A 25,690-nucleotide genomic window follows, 5' to 3' on the forward strand; every position below is an offset into this window, starting at 1 on the left:
AGGATGCGCTGTAGCAAAGCCAACTGCGCCCCTCCTGAAGCGCCCTCCACTGGCCAGACTAAGTCCAGCACCCCTCTGCCAGTATCTAGCCCTCTAGCCGGTCCATGGGAAAACTCATCCTCAGGTTTCTCAAGGTATACTGGGTCTCTGCCGTCCACACTGGCAGCTCTCACCTTCCACACATCTCAATAAACTTCTTTTTCCAGGCAGAGGGAAATAAAATCCAAGCAGGTAAGGGGGGCACTAAATGTTTTACTAGCAGGACAAGGGGAATTTAGGCTGGAATGTAAGAGGGGCTGGATGCTGACCCCAGCAAACCATCGGTAGTAGGTTGCTGCATCTCAGAGCAAAGTACTTCTCCTTGTTGCATGGGCAACAGGATGTCTGGCCTGCAAAACAGAAAGCCAAGGGTAGGAATGGGGGTGGGGCTGCCAACCGCATCTGAATGCCTCTCCTGTCCTGCTCCCCTCCAAGCAATTAGTATAACCCCAGGCTCCGACCTGTGCAAGCTGACTGGTGGCAGGGCGATGATTCGGGGCCTTGACGTGAGCACCACCTCTCCACGGCTTGCCTCCACCAGAATGTTCTGGATCATGTTCTCTAGTATCGCCTCCTGCAGGTTGAGGAAGGCTGGTAGCCTGGGAGGAGGAGGGGGGTGTTGCTCTGGTTAGCAAGGTTTCAGATCTGCAAGCCTCTTCTCCGCTTAGCTGTGCGCAAGTGCAGCGTGCAGGGGGCTCTGCCCAGATTCCCATCGGAAGCCCTACCCCCAGCCCTAACACTGTGGGGCGTCATAAGAGGATGCAGAAGTGGCCGTGTGTGGTCAAGGAATCCCAAAGGGACAGAATAAACCGCCCCTGAAAAGCCCCAGAAGGTCGTGGTATCAGAAAAAGTCAAGCCTTTTCTCTGGTCCTACCTGTCCACTGAGAGACTTTGAAGACTTCCACCCCACTCCTGGGAGCACTGTGCTGGAAAATGCTATCAATCCGGTACCACACACTACATAAATCTGGGTTCTGCTCTCTTGAAAATCCCACACCCAAATTTTACACTACACCAAGAGGTTGTCGCTGGGACCCAAGTTAGGAAGAGAGTCCCACGCAGCTGAGGCCAGCCTCGGTGTAAGGCACTCCCAGGTTTCGTCTGGCCCCAGCCACTCACCTTCCAATGGCTTCTTTGTCGTCATTTTCTTGCTCCTCTTTTACCATCGTTTTCAGATCCTGCTGCCATTGCCACTGCAAGGACTGCGGGGACCCAGTGGGCTGGGAAGTGGCCTTGATCTCTGACCAGGTCAGCTTTACCCCTTTGTTTATCTCCTCTTCCATTTCCTCCTTGCTCAGTTCTTCCTCCTCTCTCTCCTCTTCCTCTTCTTCTGCCTCCTCCTCCTCTTCCTCCTCATCTTCATTCTCTTCCTCTTCTGCATCCTTCCCTGAGCTGCATTTGTCCTCCCCCTGCTCTTTGCCTTTCCCGTTCTCATAGCAGCTGGAGGGCAGGGACAGGATTGGCATTAAGTACAAGTTGCTCTTGTGGGCCGGGAACCTGGCTGACTGCTCGTTCCAGAACTGGCAGAAGTAAGGAACTTGCTCCACCAGACTTTGGTTCACAGCCTCCTGGAAAGTCTTGTCTTCCAGCAGGCCTCTGGGTAGGAAAAAAATAAGAAGATATGGAATATAGTGGAAGGGCTTTTGGCTAGGACAGTGTTGGCTTCCCTGCTTCCCAAAGGACAGTTCTGGCTGCTGATTTTACTATCAAGAGCCAGGTCTGGAAGGAGCGCCCTTAGAACATGGCAACCCTGAGCCCTGTAGAGTCTTAGAGGTGAACAGGATGTAGTACAGGCAGAGCCAGAAAGTCAGAAAGACGCACATAAAGGGCAGAGTGCCCGAGGCCATGGGGAACTGCCTATAGATAACATCAGACCAGCCACAGAGAAGCGACCAATCAGGACTCAACCCTGAAGATCTGTCTAGCCAGTTCTATCAGAGTGGTTCTGTCCCAAGGGTCCTCCAGCAGAAATTCTCTTTTCCTCAGGAGCGGAGCACTGGAGCTTCTGAAGCTTTGTCCAATGCAGTGGGAGGGGTGGGAGGAGGAGGATGAAAGTGCTCAGCGCAGAGGGTACCTGATGATGGCCGTGAGACAGTCAACCAGAAGCTGCTTCTTCTGCCTCCAGACAGGCTCCTCCTTATCAGGGGGTTCTTCCTCAAAACCTTTTGATTCTTCTCTGCATAATTTCTTCTTTGGCAGCTCCCTGAGGTAGACCAGGATATTCTGAGTGGACTTGGAAGGCTACTAGGCTATAGGGGGTAGGGACACAAGTCATGATGGTAGCTGCCCCAGTCATGAGGACACAAATATGGTGGGCACACACCCAGTCTTAACAAAATATTATTACTGTACCAAGAGAGCTGCACCCAACCCTTAGGTTAGAGCATGACCCAGAGGCTTCAAATGGGCAAAAGGGGAGGGTGGGACACCTTGGTGGATTCCTCAGGGGCCTCTTTATTACTCTCTTCAAAGGGACCTAAGTATCAAGGTCAGCCTGGTCTACAAAGTGAGTTCCAGGACAGCCAGGGATGTTACACAGAGAAACTCTGTCTCAGAAAACTAAGAGAGGAAGGGAGGGAAGGAGGGAGGGAGGGAGAAAAGGAGGGAGGGAGGGAAAGAGAGAGAGAAACAGTAATGATGATTCTCATTGCCCCAATTCTTGCTTCAGCCCTTCCTAAAGGTTGAGTGTGGGCTTCGGCTGTCCTACAAATGGGGGAGAGGATTCAGACTACAGGAAGGTGGCCCACGCTTTGCCCAAGAGTTCACCGGTACAGGAAGTGGCAGGGAAACTCAGAGAAGAAGTTGGCCAGGTAGTAGTCAATGGCATGGGCCCTCGCAGTGAGGCCTAGACAGAGCAAGCCTGGCACCGGTGGTTGAGGACATGGCCACGATGTCTCCTCCTTTGCCAGCTTCAGGTTCCAGCTGGCAGGTCGGCTGAGAGATGGCTGGTTTGTGATGGGAGGCAGGGTCTTTAGGAAGAAGGAGGCAGAGGTGATAGGGAGCTCTACTCACGCTGCCAAGGAGCCTCCTGGCCTCGCACCCTAGGGTGGTTTCTTGCCTACTAGTATTTTCCTCCCTCTCTTCTAGTAGGCTGACTCAGGGCTGGAGGGTATCTCTGGAGACAAGCAAGAACCTTTTCAGCTACCCCGAGAATGGCCAGGTGGGGGCCTTCTGGCTCACCTTGTACTTCTTCACAGGTTCACAGGCTGTGCAAGGTGCTCTCCTCTGTAAGAGAGAGCCCAGTTCAGGATCTGACAGCCCCAGCCATGCCCACTTCCGTCCCTCTGTATAACCAGACCTTGCTTCCCTCTTGGTTTTGCCCACCTCCCCATGATGCCCCTTTTCTCGAACCTTCCCTAGGTAAGTGCCGCCTAGGAACACACAAGGAAAATCTGCTTAGTCAAATGAAGAATGGACAAGGAGATTGATTAGACGGAGAGAGGCCGGCCCTGAAGGTGCTCGTCCTTGGTGCTCTGGGTCTTTGAGACTCAGAGAGACAAGGAAAGAGGATTAGAAAGCGGTCGCCTATATGATCTGTATTCAGAGGGGCCCAGGCTTCAGGGCAGCAGAAGCTTCCTGAGAGTTCTGTGTGGTGGTCATAGAGGAGACTGGAGATACAAATGTGAGTGGAGGCAGGGGGTGGAATTAGGAGGAAGCAGGATGCTTTATGTTTGCTACTGGTCTCCCGGCAGAGATAGAGCAGCCTGTGTTTTGGAAACGGTCGCTGGATACGTGCTCGACTGTAGGCACACTGTGCACGGTCATGCTTGTAGCAGTAGCTCCACAGTGGATAGTTCACTAGCATTAGAAGATTGTTTAAGACATTTGTTGTTGACTGAGTGTGGTGTCTCGTGCCTGTAACCTCAGCACTTAAGAGACTGTGACAGGAAGAGCTGAAGTCCCTGTTTAAAAAAATTGAATAACCAAATCCTCATATTTTGTACAGAAAAAAGGGGAACAAATGATACAAAGAATTCCCATCACTCAGTCACACCGGACTGAACAGCTCAGGGCCAATCTTGCCTTGCCTGGCTTTCACCTGTGGAATATATGGAAGAAAACCCCTAATTCATGTTATTTTCATTTTATAGTCAAGGGACTAAAAGGTGAAGTGGTCTAACCAGGGTCACCCAATTAGCAAAGGTTAAAACCAAGAATCAAACCTAAGGCTCTTTCCAGAGCCTGCAGTGTCCTTCGTCAGAAGGTGAGCTCTGTGTCATTTCCTTTGTGTTCTCAGCACTCAGCACACAACAGGCTCTTGTGAAATCCTTCTGCGTGAAGCCAGGGATTTCCAGCCAGCCTTCCTCACCCTGGGTGGCTGAGGAGAGCTGTGGAGCTGCTGTGCCCAGTCTAGCAAGTCTAGCGGGCAGACTGGCCAGTTTCCCATGGAGGGTGGCTACCTCAGTCTATCACCTCCATCTCTTCTGGTAAGGCTGGCGGGATCGGGGAAGGGGAGGCCCACTCCACTCTCCTCACCTTTGCTTTCATGTCTGTGATGGTGAACTCCGCCTCCTGCCGAGCCTTCTCTTCATTCCAGTCCTGTAAGTCCTTGTGGTACTGATGCATGAGTTCCTGCCGGTAGACCTGAGCCCAGCACAAGGCGAGAGAAGTCGAGATCTGTATGCTCTCTGCTGGAGCTTAGCTTGGTACGCTGGCTTCTGCCTTTTTCTGAGGGTTTAGAGAACTCGGAGCCCTCCTCTATCCCATATTTGGGAGCTGTGTCTCAGCCCCCACGTGTTTCTCTGCAGCTGGTCCCTACCTTGCATATCAGGTCCATGCTGTAGAAGCTGGCGTGGACTGAGGCCTTCAGGGTCACCAGGATTGGGGTGGCCTCTTCAGGACATACCTCTCCTTCCATGGGGCTCACAGTTACCTGTTGATTTAGGGACAGTCCTGTGGGTTTGGGAGGAAGGATGGCAGAGGATAGGGCCAGGCAAGCTCTTACAAGGTGGGGTGGGATGAGACAGAATGGGACAGGATGAGATGCGATGGAATAGGACAGGATGGGAGAGGGTAGGAGAGGAGGGATGTTATGGGGCACGGTGAACGTGATAGGAGAGGGTGGGGTGGGCCGGGACAGGAAGAGGTGATATGGGGCTGTACAGAACGGGTCAGGAGCCTGGCCACAAGTTCTGATTGTGGGAGCAAAGGACTCTCACCTCTCCGAAGTCTAAGAACCTTGGCTGCCAGGTGAAGACAATTGTCTCACTTTTGGAGATGTTGTTGAGGAAGAGCAGGCGGCTGCACTTGGTCTGCACAGGGATGTTTCCCAGGGAGATGTGAGACTGGGACAGGAAGACGTTCTGCTGGTGAATACAGCACAGTGTCAGTCTGGGGGCACGCAGAAGAAACCGTAGAGACACTACCAGTTCCTATGCATTTCCAGCTGGGCGATTATTGTGTTAGGAGTTTCCCACACGTCTGAGCCTCACAGTGGCCCTCTACTGTAGGCACAGTTGTTTCCTGGAGTTGGGTGAGCTGTGAGGGTTCAGGGGCACAGGCAACTTCCCCAAATTCCTCGCACAGGCAGAGCTAGGATAACCCCCAAAAGCCTCGCCCTGAAGCCTGCTGTGCTCCCGGGGTTTCCAGTGTTCATCCTGAATTCGGGGTCTAATGGGGCTCTTAATGGAAAAGTGGGCAGATGTGCAGTGATTAGATGGGTGGGGCCATAGATACAAGGTTGTAGGGAAGGATGCATAGATTTGTAAGTGGTACGAGGGTCGATGGGTAGATGAAAAAGTACATATATGGGTAACTGAATAAATGGGTGACTAGATGAATGTGCCAGGCCCCCCAACAATAAGAAGCGTGTGGACTAATGGTAGTATTAGTGACCACAAATATCTTGAGCAAAATCTACCTGAGCCCCAGAGAGGGACTGTTTTATATGAAGACAGTACCTAGAATAGGAAGATTTCTGCATAATAATCTTAGCCCTGTGCTTACAAACAAGGCTGGGACCAAGGGCGCTGAAGAAGGTGGAGTGTCCCACGCATACCAGACTACACGTCACACATACATACTACGTCTAGTATACCAAGGGTACCAGACATCGGCTGCCAGGGTAAGCCTCTTGCACAGCTGGTGCTCTCTGAAGCTGGAGCCTCACCCTCTATCCCTCCTTAACCTATCTCCTTTTCTCTCTCCGCCTTCCCAGCCCTTGACGCTGGCCACCCTGGACTCTAAGACCCTCCAAGCTTCCTTCCTCCCACCTGCCCAGGAATCATCAGTCTAGAGTATATGGAGCTGTTGTCCCATGAGGAGATGTTGTGGAAAGGAGCCGTGTCACCCATGATGTAGGGGTCGTATCCCACTCCTTGGAAGCGGATGACAGCTGAGTTCCATCCGAGGATGTGTATGGGTACATCCACCTGGGAAGGAACCGGTGCAATCAGGTACGGTGAGGAAGTCACAGCTCCAACACCAACCCTTGCCAGTACTACCCAGGCCACCGCTCACTGTGTAGGTCTTGGCCTCGATGGGTGAGAAGATCCACAGGATCCGAGCCGTGGTGCCTGGCTGGATCTCCCCTCTGGGGTTCAGGCAGCAGAAAATAGGATGGTCAAAATTTTTTTCTTGAGCTTGTGACAGAACGCTCACCTGGACCTCGTACGTCACAGGTACCGAGCCACCGTTATATAGCTCATAAATCTGCAAGGGCAGGAATGGGAAGGTAGCCAGCCAGCTCAGGACTGTGCATTTGGGGAGGGCAGCTTATCTTCACGATAGACCTCGGAGCCCGCCCCCAGTCATTTTCCCCTCTGATACATGAATAGTCCATCTATAACATTTTAGGATATCAGCAATTCTGTTTGTAAAACAGCAACTTACTTCATTTGCCCTCAGTTTACACAAGAGCCTAGTGCAAGCGTGGACTAGATTGAAAGCCTTAGAGGGTGCGTGGGCTCTGTGCGCATTTCCTCAAATCCCGACAGAAGGGACACTTACACCAGACACCGTCGTGGGTGCGTGTACACATGTTTGCATATACATGTGCAGGCCAGAGGTTACCGTAGATATTCTCCTCAATCACTCTCTTCCTGGAGCTAGCTTGGCTGGTAGAGAATGACTTTTAAAAAAGAGCTCTGACCTACACACACAGTTACACACATACAAACATGTAACACACACACACAAACATGTACACACACATGTACAAACACATACCCACAAAAGAAAAAGTTGACAACTTCTGAATTCACATTCTGACCCTCACCTCTCTGGAAAGAGGGGCCTCTAAGAGCAGTGATTTCCAAACTGTAGCTGAGACCACTTAGCAAACAGGTCTAAATGAACTGATGGGCCATAGCTAGCACTTAGAACAGGGTAGAAAGAAACGCAGATGTCATTTGTGTACTTTGTAGATAGGAGCAGATTTGCAGTAACATTGTGTATGTGAGTGGAAACACAAATGGTATAAAATACACTAGCGTGGTCCATGATCAAAGAAGTTGGAAGACCCTTTTGTTAACAGGGGAACAATTTGTGTGGGAATGGAGCCTGGCAAAGGGCTTAAATACCAGAAGATTCTGGCCTTAGATCTTCCCAGTCATCCCGCGTGGGGCAGTGTCTGCCATCTTGTACGGACTGACAGATGCACAGAGAGCAATGCTTATACCTCACGGCGACAGGTTTAACACAGGCCACCGACCTGGCGAGGGGGCAGGGTGTCCCCAATGGGGACAGGGATGAACTGGTGACTGGTGGAGGTGAAGTGCACGTACTTCTGCTCCAGCCTTACTGTCACGCCTATGAAGTGTAGCTGGAAACAAAGAGCCCATGGATGGCATGCTGCCCTGCAAGAACTGGCACACCCAGCAGAGATGCAGGCCCTGGGTCCCCAGGGGCACCACTCCCTGCTCCTCTCTTGGATGCGCAATGAGCTCCCACAGCTGGTCCCCAGCGGGACTACATCTGGGGTCTTACCAGGATCTCCCGTCCATGGGACACCTTGAAGAGCACAGAGAGGCGATCAGTGCCAATGAACAAGTGGCTGGAAGGAGGAGACAAGGAGACAGTGAGTTCCAGAGACCTCTTTAGGTGGGAAAACAAGTGTAGCTTTGAACCAGACAACCATCTCTGAGCTGGGAGGAGGCAGGGATGACACAGACCTCCCCTGCAGGAGATGGCTTCCCAGGGGGGGTTGTCTAGGGTCCCCTGGAGTCACACAGAGAAAAGTCAGAGCTAAGGATCTCCTGGAAGGAGGGACAGGGCACGGGGTGCAGGAGCACCTGTATTTGAACTCCACCATCTGCTCCTGCCCAGGGCTCAGGGTCCCAGCCTTGGGGTTGATGGAGAAGAGGCAATTATCCTCTGCACGCATTTGGTGGAGCTCAGTGCAGCTAAGCTCGGCTTGCTCCACCCACAGATCCAGATCCAGCTGCTGGTCGCTTGGAAAGAGGAAGGCCCTGGAGAAGGCAAAGGAGAGGAGTGAAGCCATGAGACAGGCAGAGGGGCTTTCACCATATACCCCCTGCATTTCACACCCCCATTTCAGAAGTTGGCCCAGGTTCTGGTAAGTAGGTGTAGCTAGGTGGATTCTCCTTTCATAAATGTCCCCAAACCTAGAAATAGTCAACATGATGGCCCACACTTGTAGCACTAGCACTTGGGTGAATGGGCAGAAGGACTCCTGAAAGTCAAGGTCAATTTAGGCTGCATGGTGAACTCCAGACTAGCCGGGGTTAAAGAATGAGACCCTGTGTGGTGGTTTGATGAAGAATGGCCCCTCATATGTTTGAATACTTGATCCCATTAGGGGAACTGTTTGGGAAGGATTAAGAGGTATGGTCTTGTTGCTGGAAGTGTGGCCACGCTGGAGGAGGTGTGGCCACGCTGGAGGAGGTGTGGCCACACTGGAGGGATGGGCTTGGAAGGTTTCACAAACCTGCTGCCTGCAGGACATGGTGTGAGCTGTTAGTTACTTCTCCAGGACCATGCCCGTCTGCTCCCTGCCACGATGGGCATGAACTAACTCTCTAAAACTGTAAGCAAGCACCCAATTAAATGCTTAATTTTATAATACTTGTTTTGGAAATGGTGTTTCATCACAATAATGGAACAGTGACTAAGACACCATCTTTAAACAAACAAAAGCTAACTAGAGACAGAACCAGACACAAAACAAATAAAGGAAAGTGAAGACTGGGGCTCTCCTTTTGGAAACCAGGAGCCAAGGGTGTCACTTGTATATGCGAGCCACTTAGGGCGGGCCACTGACCCTTCTTCCATAAGGTCTCAGTGATGTGGGATTCCCCTCTGCAAGCTATGAATATGTTTTATTACCATTGGTTAATAAAGTAGCTGCTTCGGCCTATAGCATGGCAGAATATATAGAGAGATATAGGGAGAGAGTTGGTGGAGTCACAGAGATGCCATGTAGCTGCCAGAGGAGAAAGACATGGTACCAGTAAACCACGAGCTTCGTGGTAAAATATAAGATAATAGAAGTGGATTAATTTAAGACATAAGAGCTACCTAGCAATACACCTAAGTGATTAGTCAAGCAGTGTTTTAATTAATACAGTTTCTGGGTGATTATTTTGGGTCTGGGCAGCTGGGAAATGAACAAGCAGCCTGTCTACATCTCAGGAAGAGGGCATTTGCAGCTCCTCAGAATGCTGGCAGTACCACCCAGGGGCTCTGAGGAGGAGGGTGTTAAGGCTTGGACACAGGCTAGAGAACAGGTTCCCAGAGGGCTGGGGATCTTGAAGGACACAGCAATGTAAGGAGAACCACCCACCCCAAGGCCTCACACTGTAGCAAAGTAGATATTGTCATGCAACCAGCTGGAAAAGCTAGTGACGAAGGGTCCCAAGGCCACCGCTTGATAGAACTCTCTCTGAGAAATGGAAGGGAATTGGCCCCAGGAGTAAACTGGGCTAGGGCTTGAACAGAGGACACCCAGAAATAGAAGGCAGAAGAGCCGATAAGCCTCACAGGAATCAGGGACCTACACTTCAAACTCACAAGGGGTCTGTCCAGTTCCTCTCACTGGAAAACAAAGCATTTGGAAAACAGATGCTCGTAGCGCTGGTAAAGTTCAGAAAGAGCAGACATCCTCAAACATTGGTGGAGCGAGAGGGAAATTCTGCTGGCTTTAGGAAATAACCTGGCAGCATCTACTAAGATCAAACACACATGTATTCTTTGATCCAGAAGCCGTATTTTCAGGGATCCACATATACGATTAAATTGCAGACATGAAAATATACTAACGCACACTGAGTGCACGTATGTCATAAATGTACACGTGTGTGGGTGTGGGAGCACACATGACACAGCATTTGGTCAGAGGGCAACTCTGGGTGTCAGTCCTTGCCTCCCATCCTGTTTGAGACACGCTTTGTTTACCACTGTGGATGTCAGATTAGCTGCCCGCAAGCTCCTGGGATGACAGTTCCACCCCCTCTTCCCATCCTGCCACAGACGTGTGTTCCTGTGGCTGGCCGTACGTGGATTCAAGATTCCAAGCTCAGGACCTCGTGCTTGTGCAGCAATCTTTGGGCCCGCTGAGCCATCTCCACAGTCGCACACACACACACACACACACACACACACACACACACACATTGAGCCATCTCTGCAGTCGTGCACACACACACACACACACACACACACACTGAGCCATCTCCGCAGTCACACACACACACACACACACACTGAGCCATCTCCGCAGTCACAGACACACACACACACACACACACTGAGCCATCTCCGCAGTCTCACACACACACACACACACACACACACACACTGAGCCATCTCCGCAGTCACATACACACACACACACACACACACACTGAGCCATCTCCGCAGTCACACACACACACACACACACACTGAGCCATCTCCGCAGTCGCACACACACACACACACTGAGCCATCTCCGCAGTCACACACACACACACACACACACACACTGAGCCATCTCCGCAGTCGCACACACACAAACACACACACTGAGCCATCTCCGCAGTCGCACAGACACACACACACTGAGCCATCTCCGCAGTCACACACACACACACACACACTGAGCCATCTCCACAGTCGCGCACACACACACACACACACACTGAGCCATCTCCGCAGTCGCGCACACACACACACACACACACACTGAGCCATCTCCGCAGTCGCACACACACACACACACTGAGCCATCTCCGCAGTCACACACACACACACACACACACACACACATTGAGCCATCTCCGCAGTCGCGCACACACACACACACACATTGAGCCATCTCCGCAGTCGCGCACACACACACACAGAGCCATCTCCGCAGTCACACACACACACACACACACACTGTGAGCCATCTCCACAGTCGCGCCCACACACACACACACACACACTGAGCCATCTCCGCAGTCCCACACACACACACACACACACACACTGAGCCATCTCCGCAGTCACACACACACACACACTGAGCCATCTCCGCAGTCGCACACACACACACACACACACACACTGAGCCATCTCGGCAGTCGCACACACACACACACACACACACACTGATCCATCTCCGCAGTCGCACACACACACACACTGAGCCATCTCCGCAGTCACACACACACACACACACTGAGTCATCTCTGCAGTCGCACACACACACACACACTGAGCCATCTCCGCAGTCACACACACACACACACACACTGAGCCATCTCCGCAGTCGCACGCGCACACACACACACACACACACACTGATCCATCTCCGCAGTCGCACACACACACACACACACACTGAGCCATCTCCGCAGTCACACACACACACATTGAGCCATCTCCGCAGTCGCGCGCGCACACACACACACACAAACACACACACACTGAGCCATCTCCACAGTCGCGCACACACACACACGCACTGAGCCATCTCCGCAGTCGCACACACACACCCACACACTGAGCCATCTCCGCAGTCACACACACACACACACACACACTGAGCCATCTCCGCAGTCGCACACACACACACACACACTGAGCCATCTCCGCAGTCACACACACACACACACACTGAGCCATCTCCACAGTCGCGCACACACACACACACACTGAGCCATCTCCGCAGTCGCACACACACACACACACACTGAGCCATCTCCGCAGTCACACACACACACACACACACACTGAGCCATCTCCACAGTCGCGCACACACACACACACTGAGCCATCTCCGCAGTCACACACACACACACACACACACTGAGCCATCTCCGCAGTCGCACACACACACACACACACTGAGCCATCTCCGCAGTCGCACACACACACACACACACACACACTGAGCCATCTCCACAGTCGCGCACACACACACACACTGAGCCATCTCCGCAGTCGCACACACACACACACACACACACACACTGAGCCATCTCCGCAGTCGCACACACACACACACACACACACACTGAGCCATCTCCGCAGTCACACACACACACACACACTGAGCCATCTCCGCAGTCACACACACACACACACACACACTGAGCCATCTCCGCAGTCACACACACACACACACTGAGCCATCTCCGCAGTCACACACACACACACACTGAGCCATCTCCGCAGTCACACACACACACACACACACTGAGCCATCTCCGCAGTCACACACACACACTTACTGAGCCATCTCCGCAGTCACACACACACACACACACACACTGAGCCATCTCCGCAGTCGCACACACACACACACACACACTGAGCCATCTCCGCAGTCGCACACACACACACACACACACACTGAGCCATCTCCGCAGTCGCACACACACACACACACTGAGCCATCTCCGCAGTCACACACACACACACACACACACACACACTGAGCCATCTCCGCAGTCACACACACACACACACACACTGAGCCATCTCCGCAGTCACACACACACACACACACACTGAGCCATCTCCGCAGTCACACACACACACACACACACACACACACACACTGAGCCATCTCCGCAGTCGCACACACACACACACACACACACACTGAGCCATCTCGCAGTCACACACACACACACACACACACACACTGAGCCATCTCCGCAGTCACACACACACACACACACACACACACACACACACACACACACAGACACAAACCATATATGAAACTATCTTTATGGTGGCAAAAAGGCAAAAACATTTTTTGTTCCTTTTATTGGGAACAAAATCTTTCAACACAGGGGTGACCTAACAATTTAAGTCCCTTTATACTCTAGAATATTGTACAACTGATAAAAAGAATGTACTAGAGCTATCTGGACTCTACCGCATCCATTCTTCCTTCACAGGCCAGGTGACTCTGTTTAGTGGCCAGTTTCCACTCTGCTCAGCCACGCCCTCTAGTGGTAGGCTCTTCTCTGGCAGCAGAGAGATCTGGCAGGCAGCCGGGTGCCCAGACAGTTCCGATTTATGAGAAGGAACTTGAAGTCTTCTTGCTGACTAACTGGTATTGGCAGGCACTCTGGGGTTGGCACATCTGGATTTGAACCTGGGTCTGCCTCTAGTAGCCAGGTGTCTTTGACTGAGGCCTTAGCCCACTGCCTCTCAGTCCCTGTCTTTTGAACTAATCTGGAGACCTCTTTCTCACAGGGCCACTGTAAAGATCCAGGATTGAAGGCTGGAAAAACACAGTGTCTAGCCTGCAGCCGTCACTCAGTTACTGATACAGCTGCATCCAGTTTCCAGGAATTTCACTCTGCCAAGAACCTAGTTGCAGCCAGTGCCATACCCCCGGGTACAGTGGGTAGTGGTAATCTCCTCCAACACCCTTACCCTGTCAGTGGGGGAGCCACCCCAGGTTTCCCAGGAAGCCCCAGAAAGTCAGGGGCTATTTCCTGCTCCTGGTCCCTAAAGCTCTGGTCTCGGACCCTTGTAGTAGCCCCCTTCCCAGCCATACCAGTCCAGGGACACCAGTCCGCTGTTCTTCAGTACTAGGAGTACCACGGACGGTGGGGCATCTAGTGGCGCTGCTCCGAAATTGAAGTCCAGCTTCAGAGGAGTGAAGACAGGGGGCGTAGGGCTCAAGCTGTGTGTGGCGGAGAAATGGCTCAGTGCAAAGAGATGGAAATAAGCCAGGGCTCTAACTTTGGGGGTCCACCCCCAGGTACAAAGTGAGAAGTCTGGAATTCAGGGTCAGTGAGGTAGCTCCTTAGTTCTCAAGTCAATCCTTGCCCTTCCAGGCCCCTAGGAATAGGTCAACCCCTCCCCCCACACTCAGCTTCCTGGGAAAGGCCTGGTGTTCGAGTGTTGTTGGTAGATGGTCCAATCTTTCCTACCCGACCTCGAGCCTAGCTTACCTGTGCCGGGTAGGCACCTTGTAGGTGAGCTCTGTGAGGGTTGGGTCACGTGACAAGTAACTATTGAGTGTGTCCAGGGAGAAGAGATGCCACAGGTGCTTCCGGGTGATGCCCTCAGCACTGCCCATGGAGCAGATGTCCAGGATGGAGAGTAAAGGGTACACAGCTACCAGGGAGACATGGCACAGCTTCTGCGTCTCGCCAGCCACACTATCTGGGGGCATGAGCATGGGGAGAGCAGAGGGTTTAGCTCCCCTGGCTAGAAGCAGTCTTGAGCACATTTCCAATGGCAGCCAGCCCTTGTCTAGATGTTCTATGTGCTGGGCACTGCATTACCTTAACACACATCCTGCCATTTAACATGTACCACTATTTATTTCCAAACTCACTCAATAAAGCCTGATTCATAGATTGCAAAACTACTCTTTAAGATATACAATTCAAGCCGGGCAGTGGTGGTGCATGCCTTTAATCCTCCGTGAGTTCGAGGCCAGCCTGGTCTACAAGAGCTAGTTCCAGGACAGCTTCCAAAGCTACAGAGAAACCCTGTCTCGAAAAACAAACAAACAAATAAACAAATAAAAAGATATACAATTCAGTAGGTTTTTTTTTTTTTTTTGGTTTTTCGAGACAGGGTTTCTCTGTGGTTTTGGAGTCTGTCCTGGAACTAGCTCTTGTAGACCAGGCTGGTCTCGAACTCACAGAGATCCGCCTGCCTCTGCCTCCCAAGTGCTGGGATTAAAGGCGTGTGCCACCACCGCCCGGCAATTCAGTAGGTTTTATAGATTCACAGGCACACAGCCACCACCACCAAGTTTTAGAAAGTTTCTATTGTCCCTCTTGAAAAACTCAATACTTCCCCACCTACCCCTCCCCCACCTCCAACGATCACTACTCTATTCTCTATTCTGGATGCTTCAAACATGGAATTATTCAGTGCTTGGTGTTTTCTAACTGGCTTCTTTCACTTAGCACTGTGCTTTCAACGTCAATATAGTGATGTTATTACTTCATTCTCTTTTGTGGCCTATGATCATCTCACTTTTATTAGTGGGGAAACTGAGGCATATTTAGGAAGTACCACACTGCCAGTAAGCGTGGGAGAGTTGGAATCCCATCCCACTGAGTACATCTTCTTCTGGTGCCTGTTCCGGGAACTTCCAGCCGGCACAGGGGATGATAGCAACTCCATCTCATGGAGGGAAGAGCTGAAGTTTGGCTGAGATTTATTTGCCTGTGATCTCCACAGAAGACAGCACATTTCCTAGCTCTTGTGTCAGCACAGCTCAGGGATACGTGTATAGATATCACACGGACAGACACAGTGTGCACATCAGATCCCGAAGGCACAGTCCCTCCTGCCCTCACTCGCCATGCCTCCAACTCCATATCTCACAGTTTACCTCTTCCCTTCTCCCCTTCCCGACCCGAATCTCTACTGAGTACCCGGGTACCTCTGTGGGACAGGAGACAGTAGCTAATGGTCCAGGAATACTGGGAACGGTTCTTAGGACAGGCAGTCAGGTAGATGGTATCCTGGGAATGAGGCGGCATGGTCCCCTCCAACCGGTTCAATTTTAGAGCTGCTGGGAGAAGGTGCAGGGGTCATCAGTGGGCAACTGGACAGAGGTATCCCGGCCTCCCATGTTCCTCCCCAGATCCCTTCCCGGGGTCACCACAACACTCCCTGAGAGCAGAGCAGGCTGGGGTGAAAAGCACTACGCATCTCGATGTCATTGGCACCCGCCACAGTTACACGCCAGGGGTCATCTGTTTTAAGGACATACAGACACACAGACACACTCCTCCCTGACCCCAGACCCAGCCCAGGCCTCTATACCACAGGGGTCATTGTTGAAATCCTTGGGCCCCTGCTGCTCCAGGACCAGGCGGTAATAGAGGGTGCAGTTGCCGTCGTTCAGGAGCACCAAAGACTTGACCTCCCGGCTGTTCACCAGCACGTTCCCAAAGTCCAGCTCCTTTGGCTTTGCCTGAGATCAGAGACAGCCAGCTGCCGGGGGGGGGGGGGGGGGGGCTCCCCAACCCCTAACCTGGGGGGGGGCTCCCCAACCCCTAACCTTCAGAGCATTCCCCAAGGAAAGACAGATCCACACCTTGTACCCTGCCTTCTTAAGGCTGGGCACCTGGGACTTTCCTTCTCACCCGGGCCCTGGCTCCACCCCCACCAGCGTCTCCACTCACAGAGAGGCATCCGGTAACGCCCATGCCCACCAGCCGAATCCAGTAGTGCGCGGTGGCTCGGGAATTGGTCTTTTGGGACTGTCTGGCTTCCCAGACCCACATCCCCACTCGGAACAGGTACTTGGTCTCCTCCAAAGGGCTGAAGATCCATGTCAGCGTCTGGGATCACAGAGGTGACTCACTCTTGCATGCAAGTGTCCAGGACGCCCCCTCCCGGGCGGCCTTTTGGCTACAGGAGGTCCCATTACCAAAGTTTGACACCACTTCCCATCTGCCCGTTTTTTTTTTTTTTCTGAGTGCCGAGTACTGTGCACACACATTATCTCATCTCCGAAAGCCCCTCAATCCTACATCTCCATGACAGGGAAGACTCACTTTGATAGAAACTGGAGCCTCAGAGAAGTGGAATAGCTGGACCAGGGTCAGATACCTGGTGACGGGGTCTGGGGCAGGAACTCAAGTGAGTTTCTACATCTGTGGAATCTCTTAGGCTCTCATTTCCTGTCCCTTTGTGTTTATGGATACCAAGTATTGGTAGTTATTGCTCTGAGTCTGACCTACCTCAGACTAGGGACAAAGTTTGTTGTTTTAGGTGCCAATTTGGGTTCCCCTTTCGAACTGATCTGGAACGTCTGGGTGTCTCCTTTCTCAGCCCTAGTTGAGAGAGTCACCCATTTGGACCACACCCAGCTGTCACACAGCTGATCCAAACCACGTGCCAGGAATCTTACTGCTTGGGTGCCATGAACGATGAAGTTTAGCCATGCTGGGACCCTGACATCACTAATGCGGCGTTCAGTCCCAACTCCACACTCCTAATCTGGATCTTAATTAAATACCCTTCCCCTGAGTCTCAATTTCCTGTAAGATGGGGGTGAGGAAGGTGTTATTAAAACCTACTACACCTCAGGGGAGGGGAAATGACTACAAATTGCTTAGGTAGGTATACATTACAGGCCATGAGAATCACAAGAGATGGCAACGGAAAGGGTGACAGGTATCCTCTCATCTACCCTTGGCATTGGGGTCCAGGCACTCACAAGGTTCTCGTTAGGATGGATGATGCCCTTGGAGGGCTGGACCGCCAGCATCTTTTGGTGCTGCTGAGAGACTCTCCATTCGAACTCCAGGGGCAGCCGTGAGGGGTTGTGAAAGGTGAAGTCGCTGGTGGAGGAACAGCCCACCCAGGTAGGCTTGAAGAAGATGCTTTTGCGGGTGTCCAGCTTCAGCTGCAGGGGCTCCTCTCTGCTCTGCATGCTCACTTCCTGAGCCAGGGAAAGGAAGGATAGTGCCATGACCTTTTGGCTTATTTGTTTAGGCATAGCTGTGCAGCTTTTCACCCTTGGACGGGGACTGACAAAGCTGCCTTCCACCTTGAAGAACCCAGAGCCAGGTGTGGTGGATCACTCCTGAAATCCCAGCTCTAGGTGAGGCAGGAGGATTGCCTTGAGTCCAAGACCAGTCTGGCCTATATAGTGATATACCGTCTTTAAAACACAAACATTAAACTCTCAGGGACCAAGAGAAGATGTATTAGTTTTTCATGGGGTCGGATTGGGTCTGTTATCCAGTGCTGTCCATGGACTGGCTGCAAACAGCGCTCCACTACCTGCAGTATGAGTCTGGGGTTTCTGCAGCTTCCCCCTACCCCACCTCAGACTCCATGGCCCCAATGCACCAAGGAGCAGTAGAGTTGTCACGGATGAAGCCCAGGGCTCTCTCCCTACTATTCCTCTTTACTAGAGAAATGTTCCCCAACCACACCCACAAACTACTTTGGTAGGGACCCTAAAAATATTAAGGCCTAAGGACCCAGCCTCCCCATCCCTACTTCCTACCTTGAGATACTGGGGGTAAAAGTTGAATTGCAGGTAGAAAATGTGCTGCTTCCACGAGGTGCCCTTGGGGTACGTGCTGATAAGGAAGACCTGGTGGGCCCCAGGAGCCACAAGGCCTGAGGAGGGCCTCAGGGTAATGTCTGAGCTGCTGTTGGGAGTCAGGCTGAAGGTCAACAGCATGGGGCCTTTGTTGACCAAAAGCAGACTTCTGTAGGAAGGCTCCCCAGAAGACACTGCTGGGAACATCTGGGAGTTGGGGATAAGAGGGAAAGGGACCCTTCCTCAGGTCTCCACCCCTCGATACACATCCAGGGACACTCGGGTTTGGATGATGCTGTCTCCAAGGAAACCTAAGATCTCTGCACACAGCCCAACCAGAAAAGAATTCCTGGGAATTAAGGGGGGCTACAGCCTGCCACCAAAGAATACTCCTGTCCTCCAAAGCCCTCCACACACAGGGATATAGTGGTCCCAGGTCCCAGAGAAAGTCGGGCCTGTAAGACCGGTCCTCAAGCTTAGAGGAGGAACTGCTTTTATCTGTGATTTCCAGTCAAACGTTGGAGCGTTACTTTTCATCCATCCTTATTCAGAAGAGTGGAGTACTCTTTCTAGGTGATTCTCACTCCGGTGTCAGAAGGGGATCAACCCCAATAGTCCCAGCTCTTAACCACTTCTTAGCCAGCTTAGATATGGCTAGAAGTAGGCTGAAAGCTAAACAGACTGCACAACACAAGGCCCATAATTCCTGGTCCAAGTTCCTATCCCTCTGTGCCGGCGAGTTCATGTGAGTCAATATGGAAGCGATGCGGGCTGCTACTAGACTGTGGGAAGGCATCAAGTCACACTGTGAGGAGCTGGCGAGGGACCAAAGGCATCGGAGAAGACACCCTTTAGCATCAAGGAGAGCTTTGTTTTAGGGAGGGGTGGCCTCAAAATGGATATTAAGGAGGCTTGGGATTGGCAAGCAGAAGTGTGGCTGGTGGAGAAAGCAGGATGGTCTCATGCCATTGTTTCAAAGTGGTGCCCTTCCCAGAAACAAAATAACTAGTGAAAAATTGACATAGAGCCAGAACCTGGGAAGGGACAGCAGAACTGGGTTCTGGACACTTGGCCATGCACTTTTCAGTCCTGTGTCATCCACACCTCCCAGGTAGACAACGTCCCCAAGGTCTATCTGGGAAGTGGTCTTAGCAATTCCAACTCTCATGGTTTGGACTGTTTTACCCCGAGGGTCCAGTCTAGGGCTTGGGAGCCAGCAGGTGCCCAGTGAGCAGGACAAATGAAGGAGGTGGAAAGTGTGGAGGACCAGGTAAAGGTTCCAGAAGGAGTGGAGAAGGGCTGGTGCCCAATTGCTAAACTGTTCTTATGCTGAGACCAAGGTCCAAGAGCAAGCTACTCATTGGCCTAGATCCCTCAGATGGCCAGGGTGGCCATGGGGATGTATTACTGAGGCCATTAGAAAGGAAAACAGGCTGGGGACCCTCATCCTGCTCCCCTGTTGTTGGGTCCGTGCTCACCTTGGGTGCATCCAGGGAATACTGGGGGATATGGTGCTCTAAGGCAGCGTAATAGCTGTGTCCTCGAGCTCGGACCTTCAGACACCAGGATGGGGCCACTGTGCAGTCCTCCTCAATATTGCTGTAGCTCTGAAGGACCTGCAGGGGCCAGGCCATGAGGAAATTCAGAGCTCAGTCCGACCCACCTTGCCCCTCCCTGCCCTGTGCTGCAGGTATCCTACGTTGGGCACAAGAGAGGAGGTTGGAGGGAGACTGCAGGGAACAGCAATGTCCCACCCCTTCTGCTGGAGCCTCTAACTGGCTTTCTGCACACTCTGTGGAAGGGAAGCAGGCTGAGATGGAAAACAGCATTCATGCTTTAGGACAAGCCCAGAACAGCGCTGGCCAATGGGAATATAACATGAGCCACAGATTCTGGCTGAAGATGCAAGTTTGAATGTTTTGGCGGCCATGTTTTAAAAAAATGTGAAATTGATTTCAATAATATGTTTTATTAAACTTAACAGTTCCAAACTCCAATCACGTTATCATGCAATCGTTATAAAAGCTTTTACTGAGGTGTTTGCATATTAAATCTGTGAAAGTTGGGCATATTTGATACACATCTCTACTTGGACCACCATATTTCAGGTGTTCACTGGTCATGTCTGACTTTCCTGTCAGGAAGGAAGGAAGGAAGAAAGAAAGAAAAGAACAGGGGCTGAGAGTATAGTTTAGTTGGCAGAGTGCTTGCCTATCATGCATCAAGCCTTGGGCTTGGTCCCCAGCATCAAACTGACTGAGTGTGGTATTTCATATCTGCAATTTCAGTACTCAGAAAATGGGAGCAGGAAGGCCAGGGGTTCAAGGTCATCCTTGGCTGTACAGCAAATTCAAGGCCAGCCTGCACTAGACAAGATCGTCTCTACAAAAACAAAACAAAGTGCCACAACCATGTTTAAGGCTGAGGCAGAAAGGCTGAAATGAGTCGAGGCCAGCTCTGACTACATAGTGACAGAAACCCTATCTGTGAAAAACAGCCCAAAACACAAACTACCAACTAAAAACGGTCATTTCCTTTGGAATACTTCCTTCAAGGACTAGAAGCCTTAAGACCCCCAGGGATTTCCTGTCTAGGTACTAAGTTTTTCCAAAGTGCTTGAGCCTAGCTGAGTTCTTCCCTGGGGGGAGGGGACGGAGGAAGACACCGTAAAAGTGGGGATCAGGAGGGCGGAGTCAAGCCATGAGCCAGGGAGGATTGAACCAGTAGAGGGCACTGTCCAGCCAAGGAAAAACAAGAGAAGCCAGCCTGGGGAGGATGGTACCTGTGGCCCCTGTCATCCTTGTGACTAGACTCTGCTCTTCAGGCTCCAGGGAGGGACCTCGTCCCCCACTGCTCATCTGTGTGCACATACCTTATAAACACAGGGAGGGACCTCGTCCCCCACTGTTCATCTGTGTGCACATACCTTAGAAACACAGGGAGGGACCTCGTCCCCCACTGTTCATCTGTGTGCACATACCTTATAAACACAGGGAGGGACCTCGTCCCCCACTGTTCATCTGTGTGCACATACCTTATAAAGAGCAAAGGCTTCCAGCTCCACAGCGTAGAGGCAGTTGGGGGAGGCTGGCTGGAAGTGCAGGCGCAGGGCTATGGACTTGAGTGGGGGCACATCACTAGTTTCCGGGGTCACCCAGAAAGGGCAATCAGATCTGCGAGTCCAGACCACGGTGATCTTGCCCTTGGTATGGTTCCTCAGGCACAAGGGAATAGGGTTGGGGGCCTTAGGCCCAGGACAGGCACCAAAGTCCACATCAAAAGGCTCTAGACTGACAGCCGGGGGAAAGACAGCCAGGTCCCTGGTGCCGTCAAAAAAGTACTCCGTCATGGGGGGGATCTGGGGGTACTTCGGGGCTGGCAAGTCCTCCAGGTCCTGCACAGGGAGAGACTGGGACAGGGTTCAAATATCATTCCTCTTGCTGCTGACTTCTTGCTGTTCCCTCCTTTCCAGAAAAGACTGCAGGCTCTCCCTGCCAGTCATCCCCAGCTACAGTGGTGTGGGACACAGGCCTACTCAATGTCTGCCAGGGAAGGGACCGGGGACCTGGAAAGAGCAGCCTGCCTCCCTGGGGGCTGGAATGTCTGGCACCCCACATACCGCAGTGGGCAACATGAGGGCCCCATTCTCATCCTGTTCCAGCCTTTTCTCTTTTAGCATGGCAGCCAGGATATCAGGAGGGTAAAGCGTCAAGCCCCGAGCCAGGTGTGTTCGGTACCAGGTGAGGTGCTGAGGCTTCAGAATGGCTGGCTTGGTGTTGTCTGAATGGCAGGTCCCAATCAGGTCCAGAAACAGTGGGTCCTGTGACACCAAAGTCGACATCACATGGTGACGTTTGTCCGTGTGAGACAGAACATGGTGGTGGGGCAAGGGGAGGTGGGGGTGGTCACAGGAAAGACAGGAGCAGAGGCTGAAGGGCGGTTGGTCAGGAGAGCATCCTGAGAACCGCCTGCTGGTTGAGGAGACAGTGGGACTCCAGAGCAAGTCAAGAGGAGCATCTCATCCTGAAGAAAGGATGCTCGGCTGTTGTTTGCTCCCCCCCCCACTTCCCATGTTTCCTGGGCATTCTCCCTGTGTGTCAGTGTCAATCGAGAGCCTACCAGACTAGCATTTAGCTCTGCCCATGATGGGGGTGGCAAAAAACCAGGTCTGTTCTACCCTTTCACTCCAAGGCCTCCCAGAGCTCTTGTGGCATTTGTGAGATTTGGGCAGAGAACTCCCCCCCCCCCAGGTAGAGGGGTGCAGCCCAGAGCCCAGCTGAAGAGAAAGGGCTACAGCTCAGTCTCAACGCTGTCACTATGTCCAGATACTGCACATCACATGCCCAAGGGGCTGGCTTGGGGTTCTAGCTGGAGTCTTCACCCTGCACATGCTGTGGGGTGGTGGCCAAAGTTCCCCTTCCCAGCCTGTTGACAGCAATGGCAGCAGAAGCAGCAGAGCCCAAGGCAAACTGGGCATTCCCACCTGGGTTAGTGAGCTTTCGTGCACCTGGGCCATGTTCTGCCTCTAAGCTCTGGCAGACAGCCTCAATGAGGAGATGGCCCTGGCAGACAGCCTTAGATGTTCTGAAAAGAGGGGGCTGCCCACCAAGCCTTGCCTTCGTTTTATGGCCTCTCCCTTATCCCCATCCTGGTCCCTTCTCCGTCACTCACCTGGTGGTGGATGAGACAGGCCACCCTCCGGAAGCAGATGATCGGGTGTGTGGGCTGGTAGGCACAGTGCAGGGTCATTCGGGTCTTGCCTGCCAGGCTTCCGAAGGTGGGCCTGATGCTGAAGACACTCTCCTGGCAGTCAATGTCAAACTGGAAGTGAGCCAAGCAGTCCGACTGGTTCTCGATCCACAAGGTCTGCTCTGAGTGCTCCCCGAGCCGGACCCAGCTGAAGTTGACACAGTAGTGCTGCAGACATACATCAGGACCTAGGCAGAGGAGATGGGGCCTTGTGAGAGGACCCTGTTGCCTTGTGGGGGCTGGGGTGACAGCCTCAACGGAGCTTTCATAAGCGGTCCCACTCCTGGGATGAGGTGCTCCCTAGAGCCAGATGGCCAGACTGGATAAGGCCAGGGCTCCTGAAAACTCCTGAGTTCCATCATCACTGTGTGGAAAGATGGCATCACCAGTTGTCCATAAAGCTTCCCCACATGGCCACCAGGGGACAGCAGACACCTAGGCAGAGGGACCAGGAAGCAAAGGTCTCTCTGGAGCAGACTCCCTTGACATCCCTCGTGGGAAGCTCATGTTCTAGGGGAGTACAGCCTCCTGGGATGGCCATTACCTTTACAGAGACCAACGACTTGGAGCACAGTTTGGGAGGCACAACCAGAAGGCACAATGGAGAAGTAGTCTATGGCTCTGCTGTCTGAGGTTTTGGGGTGGAAGAGCACCGACAGACATTTCTTCTCTCCTGGGGGCACAATACCTTGGCCCACGGAGCATGAGAAGGCATGGTCTTTGGTTGGCATGTCTTCAGACATTTCAATCTTGAAGGGGGCGTTAACCTGTAGGGTCAGGAGTTGCGGGGAGGAAAGGTTCTAGTCACAAGTTTGGACAGGGCAGTCTGTACATCATACTGAGGAAGCCATATGAGGGATCAGGGACAACAGGTATCCAGTCTGGCCTGTGTGAGCAACAGGTAACACCAGGACAAAGGGGCCAAGCTGTGTGTCCCATCACAAGGCTGCCCAAAGTGGCGGGGGGGGCATCTTTTTTCTTCACCCAAAGGTAGTATGAGGGCTAGCCTTAGACCTGGGGTCAGGACACTCAGGGGCCTACAGGGCACCTGAGCCCAGCCTCAGCTGACAGGAGAGAGAGGAACACCGGCTGATGGCTGTTGACACACACGTGTGTGTCCTGTGTTTGTATCAATAGCCAAGACACAACTGTGCAAGGCTTTGGGCTTGAGGGTAGAGAGGAGAGAGGAGAGGTTATACGCATACCGAGGCTCGAGGTCCCTGAGTCCTGCCCATTCCCGCTTGCCCACCCCTTCCCAGTGCACACCATGGATGGATTGTACAGCCTGATCTGCCGCTCCACAGTGCAGCCCACGGAGACAGAACCGAAGTGCAGCACCTTCTGGAAGCCCTCGGCATCCTGGTCCTCTGACTGCTTGTGCTTTATGCTCACCAGCAGCTGTGCACATTTAGCTGGGGCAGAGATGGGGTGTCTGGAGGGGAGCCCCTCAGGGCCTCTATAGCCCCAGCTGGACAGTCCCTATAGGGCATATGTCCTGGTTCCCTGCCCACCACCGGGAGGGGCTGTCTGTGACTTGATAGAAGGCTAAGCCAGGGCAGGTGAAGGGACAAGAGGCTAGTGGGGACTTGTGGGGGCACACTGAGGTCTAAAACCCAGTGAGGGCTGTAGGTCTCTGGGGACAGATGGGAAGTGAGGCTTACCTGCAGCCTGGATCTGTATGCTGCTCTTCTGCTTGGTGCCCTTTCCATACCAGCACAGTGCCTCGACTTCATGGATGACAGCTATGAGGGGCTCAAAGGTCACTTTGACTCTACAACCCAGGCCTGGCTCCAGTAACCCCGTTCTGGGAAGTATCTGGAATGGGTTTGGGACTTCCCAGGTGAAGAAGGTGGGCAGGTCCCTAAGGGTGAGGGGGTAGGTCAGGTCCTGGGGTTTTGCCCCCTCAGGCATACGCTTGTCTCCTCTGCTCCCTACAGCTCTCCTCCCAGAGGCTGCTGTTTCCCTGCGCCCTTCCTCCTCACCCCACATTGTTCAGACAGAACCAAGTCTCCACTGTGTCCCCAATGGCACATATGGGCAGTTGCAGAGATGTTGGGCAGACTAGCTTGTAGCAGGGCAAGGTGGCCTTCAGAGACACACAGAACACCCCTTCTTCTTTCTCAAGCCACAGCTGGTCCGTGTATTCCTTCTGCAGGGCAGGAGGCAGAGGCAGTCAGCATTGAGCGAGTGAGCGTGTGGTACCCAGGTAAAACTCGGGATCATCCATCCCACCCTCAGTAAGCCATTCCTCTAATAATCCCCAGAAAGTGGGCTGGGCTGTAGCCCACTGTGTCAGAACTTCCTGAACTCTTGGTGTTGCCTTAGCCTCTGAGAGAAAAGGCTCACTTTTGAGGGAATCAAGGAATCCCAAAAAGCCAGATACAAGGGCATAGCCCTGTAACTGTGGCTGTCTGGCATGGCCACAGGAGGATCACTTGAGCCTAGAGGCTTCAGGGTAATCTGGGCCACACAGTGAGACTA

The 25,690-nt window shown here is 52.6% G+C and overlaps 1 protein-coding gene across 1 annotated transcript in view; it reads right to left on the minus strand.

Moving 5' to 3' along the window:
- Positions 1 to 274: 274 nt before the first annotated feature.
- Cfap65 (cilia and flagella associated protein 65) overlaps positions 275 to 25,690 on the minus strand; it is a 32,920-nt gene continuing 7,504 nt past the window's right edge. Inside the window, exons 5-33 of the mRNA XM_041649830.1 lie at positions 25,192 to 25,358; positions 24,871 to 25,070; positions 24,476 to 24,621; positions 23,754 to 23,976; positions 23,132 to 23,397; positions 22,080 to 22,280; positions 21,495 to 21,854; positions 19,939 to 20,076; positions 18,422 to 18,667; positions 17,624 to 17,848; positions 16,584 to 16,742; positions 16,222 to 16,372; positions 15,836 to 15,964; positions 14,382 to 14,595; positions 13,982 to 14,110; positions 8,271 to 8,447; positions 7,966 to 8,032; positions 7,691 to 7,801; positions 6,499 to 6,690; positions 6,252 to 6,410; positions 5,199 to 5,342; positions 4,799 to 4,912; positions 4,516 to 4,623; positions 3,220 to 3,264; positions 2,806 to 3,008; positions 2,114 to 2,242; positions 1,159 to 1,635; positions 501 to 638; positions 275 to 389 (exon numbers count right to left, since the gene is read on the minus strand). Of these exons, the coding sequence (XP_041505764.1) occupies positions 275 to 389; positions 501 to 638; positions 1,159 to 1,635; positions 2,114 to 2,242; positions 2,806 to 3,008; positions 3,220 to 3,264; positions 4,516 to 4,623; positions 4,799 to 4,912; positions 5,199 to 5,342; positions 6,252 to 6,410; positions 6,499 to 6,690; positions 7,691 to 7,801; positions 7,966 to 8,032; positions 8,271 to 8,447; positions 13,982 to 14,110; positions 14,382 to 14,595; positions 15,836 to 15,964; positions 16,222 to 16,372; positions 16,584 to 16,742; positions 17,624 to 17,848; positions 18,422 to 18,667; positions 19,939 to 20,076; positions 21,495 to 21,854; positions 22,080 to 22,280; positions 23,132 to 23,397; positions 23,754 to 23,976; positions 24,476 to 24,621; positions 24,871 to 25,070; positions 25,192 to 25,358 (5,133 nt within the window). The remainder of the gene's footprint in view (positions 390 to 500; positions 639 to 1,158; positions 1,636 to 2,113; positions 2,243 to 2,805; positions 3,009 to 3,219; positions 3,265 to 4,515; positions 4,624 to 4,798; positions 4,913 to 5,198; positions 5,343 to 6,251; positions 6,411 to 6,498; positions 6,691 to 7,690; positions 7,802 to 7,965; positions 8,033 to 8,270; positions 8,448 to 13,981; positions 14,111 to 14,381; positions 14,596 to 15,835; positions 15,965 to 16,221; positions 16,373 to 16,583; positions 16,743 to 17,623; positions 17,849 to 18,421; positions 18,668 to 19,938; positions 20,077 to 21,494; positions 21,855 to 22,079; positions 22,281 to 23,131; positions 23,398 to 23,753; positions 23,977 to 24,475; positions 24,622 to 24,870; positions 25,071 to 25,191; positions 25,359 to 25,690) is intronic.

This window comes from Microtus oregoni, unplaced genomic scaffold, assembly GCF_018167655.1.
Source record: "Microtus oregoni isolate MIOR12 unplaced genomic scaffold, Mior012 000004F_ref0000308, whole genome shotgun sequence".
Lineage (NCBI taxonomy): Eukaryota > Metazoa > Chordata > Mammalia > Rodentia > Cricetidae > Microtus > Microtus oregoni.